At 42.0% G+C, this 12,928-nt stretch overlaps 1 protein-coding gene across 10 annotated transcripts in view; it reads left to right on the top strand.

Annotated features, from left to right (window-relative positions):
- LOC143378585 (protein trachealess-like) overlaps positions 1–12,928 on the top strand; it is a 186,161-nt gene that overhangs the window by 161,847 nt on the left and 11,386 nt on the right. For all 10 annotated transcript variants that reach the window (XR_013088310.1, XR_013088308.1, XR_013088311.1 and 7 more), the window contains 3 exons: positions 3,323–3,561; positions 10,763–10,839; positions 12,206–12,295. Coding sequence is in view for 6 of the 10 variants with exons in the window: in XM_076830406.1 (XP_076686521.1) it covers positions 3,323–3,561; positions 10,763–10,839; positions 12,206–12,295 (406 nt within the window). In the remaining 4 variants the exon portion in view is untranslated. The remainder of the gene's footprint in view (positions 1–3,322; positions 3,562–10,762; positions 10,840–12,205; positions 12,296–12,928) is intronic.

Raw genomic sequence — 12,928 nt, 5'->3', positions numbered from 1 at the left:
GACATTCACCCAGATACATTCGCTCGGCATGTCAGCAAACATAGGCATGATAGCGTTTGAATAATGTATGCTGCTTTAAAGCGGTGGCCGCTTTTGCCGCGCGTTTGCTCCACGCTCCGAGCCGTCGCCACGCCTCTCGCTTGTGCGAGAATTTCCGCGCCAAATCGCTCGATAGTTCGCACTACGGTCATCGATTTTCGTCTTCTGCAACTGTGCGACATCCCCGGGGCTAAACGCGGCGAATCTTAGAAGAGGGAATGTTGTTTTTGGGATTAATCTGGGGGATGGCTTTGGAAAAGGGGTGGAAGAATTTAGGGGCGCCTGGTGCTCATGTGAATGTAGAGTAAAGGGTTGTAAATATGTATCTGGTAATTTACAGGTGGCAATAGAGGTGATTCCTAAGATTTGTCATGCTTAAGGGGTCATTCTACTTTGCACCGCTGAAAAATTAAGGTATTTTTAAGGATATTTTACTTAGTAAATGCAACACATAATGAAATAAATCTTTTTGGTATTTATTAAGCTACTCTTATATTATAGAACAAAAATTTAAAAAGAATTTTTGCTATTTGTTTTTATTTTTTTTTTACAGTGTCAATATGGCACCTAACAAAAGAGGTATGTTCGTGGCGTAGGTGATTTCCCGGCTCAGGCTTATCCGAAACGAAAAATTCCAGAAGATTCTTAATCTGTATGAATGTCGCTATAGCTCCTAGCTCAGTTAACAATTTTTGTTGAAAAGTAACAAAATGGCACCGGTTTGAAAAAAAAGTTTGACCAACACCCAAAAGGATGTATTCTCGGGTGTTGCATGAGAAAAATCTCAGTTATTTCTCGACAAAAATTGTTGATTCAGCTTGGGGCTATTGCGATACTCATACAGATTAAGAATGTTTTGGAATTTTTTGTTTCGGATAAGCCTGAGCCGGGAAATCATCTACGCCATAACAATAACTATTTTTTTAGGTGCCATACTGACGCTGTAAAAAAAACATTAAAACAAATTAAAAAAATTCTTTTTAATTTTTTTTCTATAATATAAGAGTAGCTTAATACATACCAAAAAGATTTATTGCATTATATGTTGTATTTACTGAGAAAGAAATCTTTACAAATAGCTTAATTTTTCGACCGATCAAAGTAGAATGACCACTTAAGGGGACGTTCTCATTAAAATTTTTCAGAAAATCGATTTGTATTTTGCATACATCTATAGTGTAGTCTCTGGAGAATATTCAGTAAAAGTTATAAGACGACGTTTGTATCTAATGGTATAGATTCTACAGGCAATACTTTAAACGCGTTTGTCTAGAAACATGAGTTTTCCGAACGGTAGCCGCCATAGCAAAAGAAATTATAAATTGATTCCAAAAATCTTGGTGTCATTCTCTTTGTAATTGAATTCACTATCGTATCAACCTTCGTTCATAAATTTTGGAAGTCATAGTTTCTTTGTACTAACATTTTTAGGCGTAAAATTACTCCTTTTTTTAGGATGTTTGTGTTCAAACGTGTACCAAACATCGTCATTCTGCTTTCATTGCCTTCTTTAAGGCTGATACGATAGCGACTGATATAACGTGTAAAAATATCTTTAGTTATTTTATTTGAAACAATCCTACGGCGAATTATCCTGGCTACCGTCGATGCCTCTTTTTGTTGTAACAGTGCACTGAGCGGTATGTAGAAATCGAACCATTACAGGAAAATGAAAAAAAAATTCTTCGTATCCTTGAATAACGAATAAATAAAAGCCATAAAGTTTTTTTTACTGCAAATTGTATACTTTTTTAAAAAAAATCCTATCAATCCAGTCAATTCATCACTGAAAACATCGCGACTCGGAATTAAAATTTCCAATTTTCCTTCATGAAGTCACCAAATAATTTCATCATGCATAATCCACCCTTGATCGATGATATAAAACAGACACACGTATTTAGCAAACCAAATAATGCTTCTTCAGCAAACGTCCCCACTGAATCATTAAACAGTGCCTCCTATTTTCTCGAGTCACAAGATCAGACTTATCCAAGTGGCGGGACAAAAAAAAATTATTCAGTCTCCGGAGCTAGGAGATCTATAGACTTGTGATCGATTAACCTACATGGAGCAAGTACAGGGAACGAGAAGGAACAGTCACCCTGGGGTGCTACGTACTCTAGGTCAATAGCTGTAACACGATTCCGGCAGAGCAGTTAATTCGTTGCTGGCATATCAAGTACCAAGGAGTCCTTGCAGAAGGATTACGCGAAACGAATATATTAAGGAACCAACAAATATAATTGAATTTCGGTCGGGAACCGGCGAAGACGGCGCGGGATTCCGATTCCGGGCGCGTCGACGGTAACACGTTTCAATTTGTCGTAAACGTGTAAAACCGGCGACCTCGATGGAACGTCGAATTGTCGAGAATCTCGTGCTGGGGGAGGGGGCGGGGGTCACTGACGGCCTATATTAATTGTAAGCCGGAAATGAGACCATTTCTTTAATAAAGAAAGTGAATAGAGACTGGGAAAGAAAGTGCAGCTTACACCTGAGATTTATGACAACGTACAATTTGCGCCAGAGTGAACGCAATAATTTTACTTTTCCAATAGAACTGGAAAGTTTTCAGAATATTTATATTCTCTACGTTACTCCACTCGATTGGATTGCTAATTAATTTTATGTAATTATGGCAGATTGAAAATACTTTATACTTACTGGGGATCATATCTTTAACATGAAAGCTAGCTTATACAATATTGTACATCTTAACAGTTTATTGTGTCTGCAGTTACAATGAACGATAGGATACAGTTATAACACATTCTTCGAGGAACACATAATTCGCGTTAAAGGGTGTTAAACAAAGCTAGGGTAGGTGTACCGTTTTTGGCCATATGCATAATTATCTTATTTTTAAACTGCTTGCAGATCATTATTATGCGGAGAATTTCACATCATAAATATTTTGTTTAGTATACCACCAGAAATTTAAGGTTACATTTATTGTTTACGCGGGAAAATATTATATTTTTTAAGAAGCGGCCAAAACTGGTACAATACCTTAAAGTGGCGCATCTAAATGGTGCATCTACCCTATGTCGAAACGAGTCGGAATTTCGTTCGTGACTTCACTTTCATCCGTCATTCGCGATGGGCCAAAGTCCACGTTAACTCTCCCCCCGAAATTAAAGCTCGCCCCCCGTTCCATTCGAGCCTGACGAGAGAAAGTGTCCGACGTGATCGAAGCCGCGACCAAAAAATTAGATTCGTCCGTTCCAGGCGATTCCTGCTCGTCTAACCTTCGCCCCCGTTTTCCTTCTTTGTGTTACAGTATCCTCGAGCTGCGCAAGGAGAAGAGCAGAGACGCCGCCAGGTCTCGGAGAGGGAAGGAGAACTTCGAGTTCTACGAGCTGGCGAAAATGCTGCCATTACCAGCGGCTATTACCTCCCAATTGGACAAAGCCTCCATAATAAGGCTAACCATCTCGTACCTCAAACTTCGGGAGTTCTCCGGCCACGGGGACCCGCCATGGAATCGGGATGGTCCTCCGCCGAATAAATCTGTCAAAGGTAAGGGGATCGACGTCGTTCCCACGTTCAAATTGCACAGTAGATATCGCTCGAATTATTCTTTCTACTATGGAAGAAAAATAGATAAAGAAGGGGTAGACTCGGGACTGTTTTAAAGAAAATAGGCAGGGCATCCTTCCCCCTGGAGATATGGTTAGTTTGAAATCGATTTGCTTGAAATGTAGGTTCTTAATGAAGAGATTTATTATGTAATCGTAGCATATTTTGGTGTGGAGGCTTCTTCGTTTTCGTGGGGCATTGGGAAAGGAAGACGTCGTGGCTTCTTGGAGAAGAATAGATGCGAGATTCTGGGGGCTCGCTTGAAACTAATTCCCGAGATCGATTTCCTTGTACAATTTTAGTATATGTTGTTAGTTTCTGTTCTTCTAAAAGATAGTCCTCGAAATTTCTTTAGCTGGAGATTTAAGGGGTTATGGCTAGTCAGCTTTCGAAAAAGAACGCGGTTTTCGGGAATTTTTTCTGGATTATCTACTGTATAATTTTTTTATAACTATTCGATTATTTTAAAAGTACATATATGTAGCAACTCTCAGTAATTTTGTTATAGAAAAACATTAAAGAATGAACGAATAACAGCCATTCTCGCGGAAACTGTTTTGATAAAGGGCGCTGTGCGGTGAGCAAGTTTTCTCCGAGCCCGATCAGCTAAAATTAAAAATTCAAAAACATTCTGTTAATATATAGTTGAATTCAGTAGATGAACGAAGGCTTTCTCAAGAAGTTGGTTTTTGACAAAATGCCGGCCGTTTGACGCAAAACCGCGCTTTTCCGCTGTCTGAATCGTTCAATTTTCGTTAATTAAAAATACAGTTTTTGTTAAAATAAAAGATCCTTCGTTCATCTACTAGTCTTTGGTACATAAAAGAAGTCTGCAAAAATTTAAGCTAATCGACACAGTGGTTTCCGAAATATCTTGCTCACCGATATCAACACAGCTTTCGCGAGAATGGCTGTTATTCGTTCATTTTTTAATGTTTTTCTATAAAAAAAAAATTACTGAGAGTTGCTGCATATATGTACTTTTAAAATAAGCGAATAGTTGTAATAAAAGATACAGCAGATATTCCACAAAAAATTCTTGAAAATCGCGTTCGTTTTCGGAAGCTGACTAGGCATAGCCCCTTAACGATAAGTAAACAATTTCTGTCCAATCGTAGCTCCATTCGTCCGTCAATTAAATATTACTGACAGCTGAACGAAGGAGGAGAGAAACCTCCCCGTGGAAAAATATTTTCCCAACCCCCGTCGCATTCTTCCATCCGCGAACCCCTCTCCCGTTGCACCAACGTGGAAACAGCACAGATGATTGGACCCCAGGCTTATTAGAAAGTGTATCTGCTGGTGATATCTGCTGATGGATCAGTATTTAACCCCGATGAGGGGAGCTGATTCTCTGCTGAAGATCGACGACCGTGCAGTCGCGCAGTGGAACGTGTCTTCGGGGTGACGGCACGCGGAGAAAGTCGAGCTGGTTTGATTTGTCACTGAGACAGTCGCAAGTTTCATATACTATAAACATTAAAATCATTCTTCATTGAATTAACGAAGCTCGCTGGAAATTTCGATAGAGGTCATATTACATAAAAAATTCGAGAATTACTACTTGACACTTGCAAGCCTAAGCCTCGCCCTATTTACAGTAGTCTTCTTTTTTATTAATATTCTTTAATTAGCCAATACTTCCAACTTGCGATCCATGCAACACCTGTCCACTAGCTTTTCAAACAAGGGCCCCGAATTGCCCACCGAAAAGTACTGTAATTCCATTCAAGGCAGAAAGCAATCTCAGCACCGTCGCGAATGAATCGCGAAACAGTGGAAGCAGACGCTTTAATCAGCCCTATCGTCAATCCAGAGAGATAGAGGAGTGAAACTCGGGGGAGAGGGAGCCTCGAATTTCGATGGAAATTCACGGTACACTGGTATCGAATTAACTGGACAAAGGTCGGCCACTAACGTTCTCAAGAATTCGCGTAAGCAAGCTGGCAATAGATCGAGCTTGCTGATACCCTTTATAACTGGAGAGTGACCACGCAGCCAGCACGAGATTCTCAGATACATAGTAATAGAGAATTGTCGGCTATGATCGAGACGATAGCATCGCCATTGGCTTTCTTCATTCTCGTGGTTCATTTAACGAAAATGGGGGAGGACGGTGCCCCTCGACCGGCCGGGACCATCTTCTCGCCCGATCGGGGGACATTGAAACGCTGAGAGCTGCTTCGTTTATCCTCGCGGCGCAGCTCCGAAACCGTGCGCCGATAACGAACCATCCACGTTGCTATCAGAAATTCCGGCGATGAGAGACGATCTAGGATCGGAAGGATTGCTTACGATACTCTTCTATTCAATTGACAGTACAAAGGGGTATTTAATCATCCGCGTTTGGAAGTTCTTAAGGTTCTGACGTCTTCGGAATTTAGCAGCTACTGCTCCGAAATGATCGCATGTAGGTCGAATGCGAGGAATTATTCCTCAGAAACGGATTGGAAGAAAAGTTTCATTTCATTCACCCCCCGTTCCTCCTCCCTTCCCTTTCTTAATTCGATGCCACGAGACTTCTATAAACCTGGAAATTGAAAAACTTGCGGAGGGATGGAGAACTTGTTTCTCTTAAACTTACGAGACTATCCTCGATAAGTTTCCTTTCGATCTGATAGGAGCTGATAGAAAGTTGAAGTATACTCGGCGCTTTTCTCCATTTTTTTTTTTTTAAATCGAAGAGACTCGAATCGACTAATCTCCATTCCCCTTTTTCCTTCGACTTATCTCGCTCGCGGGCGGATTGTCGCCCGGGAGCAAGCGCCACGAGCAGGCTCCTTTCGAGCGAGAATAAGGCGGCGGTTGAGAGAATTCACTTATTCATCGGCACTACTTTCGGGACTGGGGGAGGGTGGGCGGTTGGTTGAGTTAATATTTGTCGTGGGAGTGGATGGCAGGGTGAGAAGGGCGGCGAGGGGCAACGGGGGATGATGGGGTGGCTCGGCGCGTACATACAAAGCGGGCACACATGAAGGCTTAGGTGGCTGCACCGCTACCTACATGGAAATCTAATCACAGCAACCCCTGGCTGCGCGAGCCTCGCGTTACCAACCGCCGATGTAACTAAACTAACGAAATTGAGTTAGGCACCGTCCGCACATCGCCGCCGCAGCTCCTCGTCAAACTAAATCCAGCGCGCGGCACGGTTCAGCCCCTCGCCGCATGTCAGTACCACAAGCGGAGCGAGACCTCTCGACTTAACGAAGTAAAATGCGTTAAAGATTTCCAGACACGTCGGTTGATTTACTTTCTTTCATGGCGAGCCCGGCCCTGCGGCCCTGATGGGAGCTGACGTTCTTATATTTCTTCTTTTCCACGGTTTTTCGTTGGATTTTCCTGCCCTCTTTTTGGATGTGGCATTGGGGAGAGGGATGCTAGAAGATGGACGAATGTGAATTTCAGGGTTGTGTTTGATGGTGATTATAGCGATAGTTTCAGGGGTAGTTGGTGTTGGTTCTGGGGGAGGTTGGGATGTGAAGTTTAGAAGTGTAAAATGAGATAAGGTGGAGGGAGGGAACAGTGAAGGCAGCAAAGTAGTGATCTGTTTAGTGAGGGGTAGTGAAGGGGATGATGAAGTGAGAAGTGATTGGGATTTGTTGGATTTAGTGGGTCCACACGAATGATTTCATTTTTACAACCTCCCCTAAGTGTTTTACTTTCGAAGGACGTTGTACGTTTAGGTTTTACTTTTTAAAATAGAGCGAGTGTCTGAAACGAAGTTACTGTGCACGGTGATATTAAAAGAATGCTGGACTCTGCAACGTTTCGTGCACGTAATGCAAACGATTATAAGGAAGTAAGGGAAAACCTCTGATGGTAATTTCACTTACGAACTCACTTGGAGCGGCCCGTTTCTACTGAAGCTGCATGGAAATTGGCAAAGCAACTGGAAGTGGAGTAGCGCCACCCAAACAGTGCATCCTTGGGGGCACTCGATTGCACAAAACGGCTCACGTAATTTTAAATTGACTTTTTGTGTTCCTTATCGAAGCTCCTCGACTACTGTTCCTGATTTCTCGATATTTTTTGCTTCTCGAGAAATCAGAAATGAGATCGTATTTCTCGAGATTTTGACGTTTTAGAAATATCTATATTGGCTGCTAAATGAAAAAATGCGTCTTTTGACCCTTTTGGAAGAAATTCTGGATCATGCAAAAAATTGATACGGGGTACAATAGTCTTATCTCCTCTTTTCAATATTTCTTCCTTAATAGCCACAAGAAACTCATTAGGTACTTAATTTTTAAACAACAATTTAAGAGCACCTTCAGCAGTTAATAATATCGAATCTTCTGTACTGTGGTTTTCTATTGGAATTCATATAGGTTCTAATGTTATTAATAAGATGTATTATAAGTTGTAGATGTGTTTATACGTTCGCGATTAACTAGTAATACATTCATTTACGAAAATAAATGAGATTTATAATATTTTTCCTAGACTTAAGTTTCTCGAGACATTATAGTATTTCTCGAGAAATAAGAAATAAACAATTATAAAATTTCTCTAGAAATTCTCGAGAATGAACACTATCTTCGACTAACTTCTCTGCTTCGTATTTTCTATTCGTGAATTGGGAATGGGGAAAGAAATCAATTCAGGATAAAGTTTCATTAGACTTCAGATCGTTGAACGTGATTTTTTAATTTTGATAGTATAGTAGATACTTTGAATGTTAAAGAAAACACGAGTTTTTGAAATTTCATTATTATATTCCATCATTATAATTCTACTAGCTTTTGCATTGAAAAGAAAAGTGACATTGTCGACTGATTCGGGAAATGGAAATTCTTCTAAAATTCTTCACTACGCAACTTACAATTAGACTGTCAAAATGTAACAGAACTCGTTCGTGTTTGATATTTGAATTCTATTACATTTCACTTACGCGGTATGATACAAATTTCCCTCTCGTACCTAGCAAACACATTTTCCTCGATCTTTACCCCAAACTCAATCGATCTCTCGCAGCTTTCAGAAGAACGAATTTCGTATAAAAGCAAAGGAAAATCGCCGCTTTGTTCTCTCTTCGACACTTATCTCCTACAAAAATACCGCATTAGGACGTTGGATCTTTGCTAAATTGATCACAGCAGCAGCGCAGATATTTTTCCATCTTCCCCGAGGAAATAACTGCGGACCGCGGAGCAAAACATCCCCTTGGACATTTATCAAAATATTGCTACAGCAGTCGTAAAAGCTAACACCTTCCAACCAACAATTAATTTCTTCCCAGTAAAAAAACAACCCGAACAATCTCCCCAAACGCCTCGCAATAAACAATCCTACTTCTCCGCCAACCAAAAATCAAAGTGCATATACGAAAATCAACTGGCAGAAGTTCGATTAACCAACACACCCCATTTGGGACTTATCGAAAATCGATAGAACCTCTTCGTCAACAGACACGTCTATGATTCGCGACTAGAATCTCAGATGCATTACTTATTCAACATAACGCAGACCTAAACATGTTAAAAAACAAAACCCTCCCTTGCAGCATCCCTTACAGCCCCCCATCAGCCAACCCCTACTGATATCTAAAAGATCCACCGATCAAACTACTTGTCCCGCGTTTCGAGGAAACGGATGGCGCAGGGAAAGACGTCGATGGGTAAAAGTTTAATCGGTATTCATGGATCGTACGCGATAAACGAAACGAAACGAAGCGAACGTGTCGCCGCCTGCGGAGGGAGCCGCCTCTGGACAGGCGAAAGTCCGTCTGGATTATTCCGGGGGATTCGGTCAGGCTGGCCAAAATATCAGAATTAACTTGTTGACCGAACAGCGAAAGGTGGGTAGGGTCATCAATCCGTCGAGTTAGGCCCGCCACTTGGGCTGGTTTCTCCGCGGGGCTTACCAGATTAAGCGGTCCGCCGTCGAGTTTGATCGAGTCTTCTAAGTCTTTCATTACGGGAGCCCGGGGTGGCTGGGTCTGGGCTTATTATTACGGTAAGAAGGAGGCCGTCTTGTTTGTTAAACGAGGGGAGAAATAAGACGCGAAGGGGTCACTGCTGGAGCGGCTATCTGCGCGCCAGAGGGGGTTCAACGGAGTGAGTCACGTTGGTCAGAATAAACCGAAGGTGGCCCCCCCCCCGATCATTGGCCGTCAATCAGTTCTGCCCAACGCGTCTTTATTAACTCTTTGCTGACTTGTCAGCCTCGACTCGTCTGCGAGGGGGACGTTTGCAACTGTTGGATGCTGGAAATCGACAGAGTTTAGAAATCGATGGGGTTTGTTTTTCGTTGGCAGCTTTTGGATTGACGAGGAGGGTGGTTTTAGAGACTGGTGTGCTGGTATATCTTTTTTTTTATTATAGAAAGGGTTGGTGATACTAGGTTTGGGTGGTGTGTTTGAATGAAGCTTTTCCTTTTTATAGAACTGTGTAGAATTGGAGGAGCTATGGAGAAGAGGCGTAGGCAATCAAATAAGTTATATGGATGGTTGATTAGAATGGTGTTCATTGTTTTATGGAGCCTTTGTTCTAAATTATGTGTAGGCTGTTTACGTTCAGGTTCTCGATTCATTGAGTTTCGTTCTTTCGTTGTTACTCATCGTTCGTTATATTTGTTTGCATGACAGCCTCTCGGAGAATTAATATTTATCATTCTAAGTCTCAGAAGATGATAACATCCTAAGTAGTTGGTAGTAGGTGGTGAATACAAAGTGTCACAAGTGTGCGCAGCATCTGCACGCTATTATCTACGAGTGTGATCCCCCTATTTTAACAATAATGCGGCAGAGTGTGATAGGTATTTAAAATCTTCTCGATCTGACTATTCCTGTGAAGAAATCTGTTAGAAGTAGATGTGGAAGTAAACTCGTTTCATTGATAATTATATAGTAGGTTTCTCTACGCTTTGATTCGAAGTATGAATCAATTGTAAATTTTCTCTTGCTCCGGGATTAGGCATTTTTATCCTTGTTATTTTATTTTATATTATATTATTTTATTTTATTTTATGTTATTATTTTATATATATATTTTATAACTTTCTCTTATTTTTTATCTTTATATGTAATAATGGTAATATTTTTGTATCTCTGTACACTAAAGGGCTTCCCGTTAATAATAATAATAATGAAATATTAATTCATTGGAACGTTCAATAACGGTGGCGAAATATCTGATTCCAGGTGCAAATCGAGTGAGGTCAACATCATCCCCCGCGGTGGACCACTTCGAAGTTCATCAAGGCACCCATATACTTCAAGTAAGTATAGAATCAAAACCATTAGAGACTACATCGCGCACAGCCTACTAAAAAATATACTGAAGCTGCTGGAACACCTTTAAGAAAAATTTCTAATAGCATCCAAAATTCACAAGAATTAATTAACTACATAGACTAATACCTAAGAATGATATATTATTTCAAAAACACTAACTACCCCTAACATTCGATAAGAATTTAAAACCCTAAGGCTCATGGTACAATTAATATCAGAAAAGAAACTCCAGCAAACATTGAAACTATACGCAGCATTTCAAAAACGTAATCAGAGGGTGAAAGTGATCGCAGCATCGGATGTGTAAAATAATAACTCATCCACTTCGTGAAACAAAATAACAAGGAGAGTATTTTAGGTGTCCGCCTCCGGTCATTTTGATTTTTGGATATGTTATAGAGGACCGAAAAATAAGAAATACGTGTTTTTTTATTTTCCCCGTTGCATGAAAATAGATGAAGATTTACAAGAATTATTAACAAAAAATAACAATTTTTATGTATTATTTAAACAAATGGACTTTTTGAAAATCTGGTGAGTCAGTCATATTTCGCATTCAAAGACACAAAATTCGTCCATTGGCACTATTCCCCCATCTCTAATAGTTCTCGAGATATTCCACAAAAATGATTTTTCAACGCAGTTTTCACCCCCAAATATTTCTTATTTTTCGGTCCTCTGTAACATATTCAAAAATCAAAATGATCGGAGGCGGACACCTAAAATACTCTCCTTGTAAGTAGTATTTATTGACTGTATTTTCCACAATTTGGCACCGAAATGTTTCGCAACGGAGCAAACGACGTCGCTTCAAACTTACCTCCGCGCAAATTACAGTGAATCCAGATGGCTATTCTTCAGCCTTCGCAGTCGATCTGAGATAAGATTCTTTCTGCAAGAATTGCTTAAAATGATCTACCTACCGTGCGCACCTTCGTGAGCTTCGACAAATCGAAAGCAACACCACAGGGAACTGTTTGGATCTTTCTTAAAAATTTAGAGTCACCCTGAGCAACCCAAACTACTCCACTGATTACCGAGGTTCGCACAGTAGATGCTCGATCCTTGCCAAAGAAATTTCGTCTCCGACCAACTATTCAGCCTGGAGAACGCCCACCGTAGATTCGCATCGCGCAAGGGTAACTTCGAAGCGACGTCGACGAAGTCCCTAACCCTGCTGGTTGCCAAGTTCCGCTAAAAATACAGTCACCCGGCACCTGATTCGTCCTACAAATGGCCTGTGCCGTTCCCGCGCGTAACGTAACTGCGCGGCCACTTTCTCGACGGGCGACAGGGGGTGGAAAGAGGAGCAGCCCCGAAGACCGATCGCTGCCATATTTTCCGTTTCAGTCTCTGGACGGCTTCGCGATGGCGGTCGCCGCTGATGGACGGTTCCTGTACATATCCGAGACCGTCTCGATTTACCTTGGACTCTCACAGGTGAGTGTGCGGCGGACTCTCTGGGTTTGCCGGGCTGGTCGTTGCGAGCGTGACTCGTTCCGCGAGGGATGTTGATGGAAGGTCGGCTCGGGGGCGGGCACGCGAGGGGGTAGGACGTGGCGGAGGGAGGGAGGGAGGGGCGGATGAGGAGCAGAGATAGGTGACGCGGGGGTGGGTGAAATGAAGCGGAAGACATATAAGACACAGGCGTGCACGTGAGAGGCTGGCACGTATGCGAGAGCCGGAAGGGCAAAGATAGCGGCGGAGGGAACAGGGCCGTGGAAAAAGGAGAAGTTCAATGAAGAGTAGACGACGAGTCGGCGACGAAGAAGAAGAAGAAGAAGAAGAAGGGTAGGCGAAGGTGGTCGCCGGTGGGAAAGAAGCGCGGAAAAGAGAAGGGAGAAGAAACGTTGCTGGGTATAGAGGTGGATAAGGACGGGAGAGAACGAGAGAGACAGAGAGGGAGAGAGGAAGAGAGAGAGAGAGAGAGAGAAAGAGAGAGAGAGGTCAAGGGAGGAAAAGAGGAGAAGGTTGTATGAGTTGGCGGCCATACTGGCTGGCACCAAGCATGACATAGACGAGGGAAGGATGGGTGGTTGGGGGCGGGGGTGGTCGCATGCGGCTCACGTAGCC

This window comes from Andrena cerasifolii, chromosome 2 (genome assembly GCF_050908995.1).
Source record: "Andrena cerasifolii isolate SP2316 chromosome 2, iyAndCera1_principal, whole genome shotgun sequence".
NCBI classification, from domain to species: Eukaryota; Metazoa; Arthropoda; class Insecta; order Hymenoptera; family Andrenidae; genus Andrena; species Andrena cerasifolii.
Note: the sequence above shows the minus strand (reverse complement) of the source record. Positions and strands in the feature narration are given on the sequence as shown.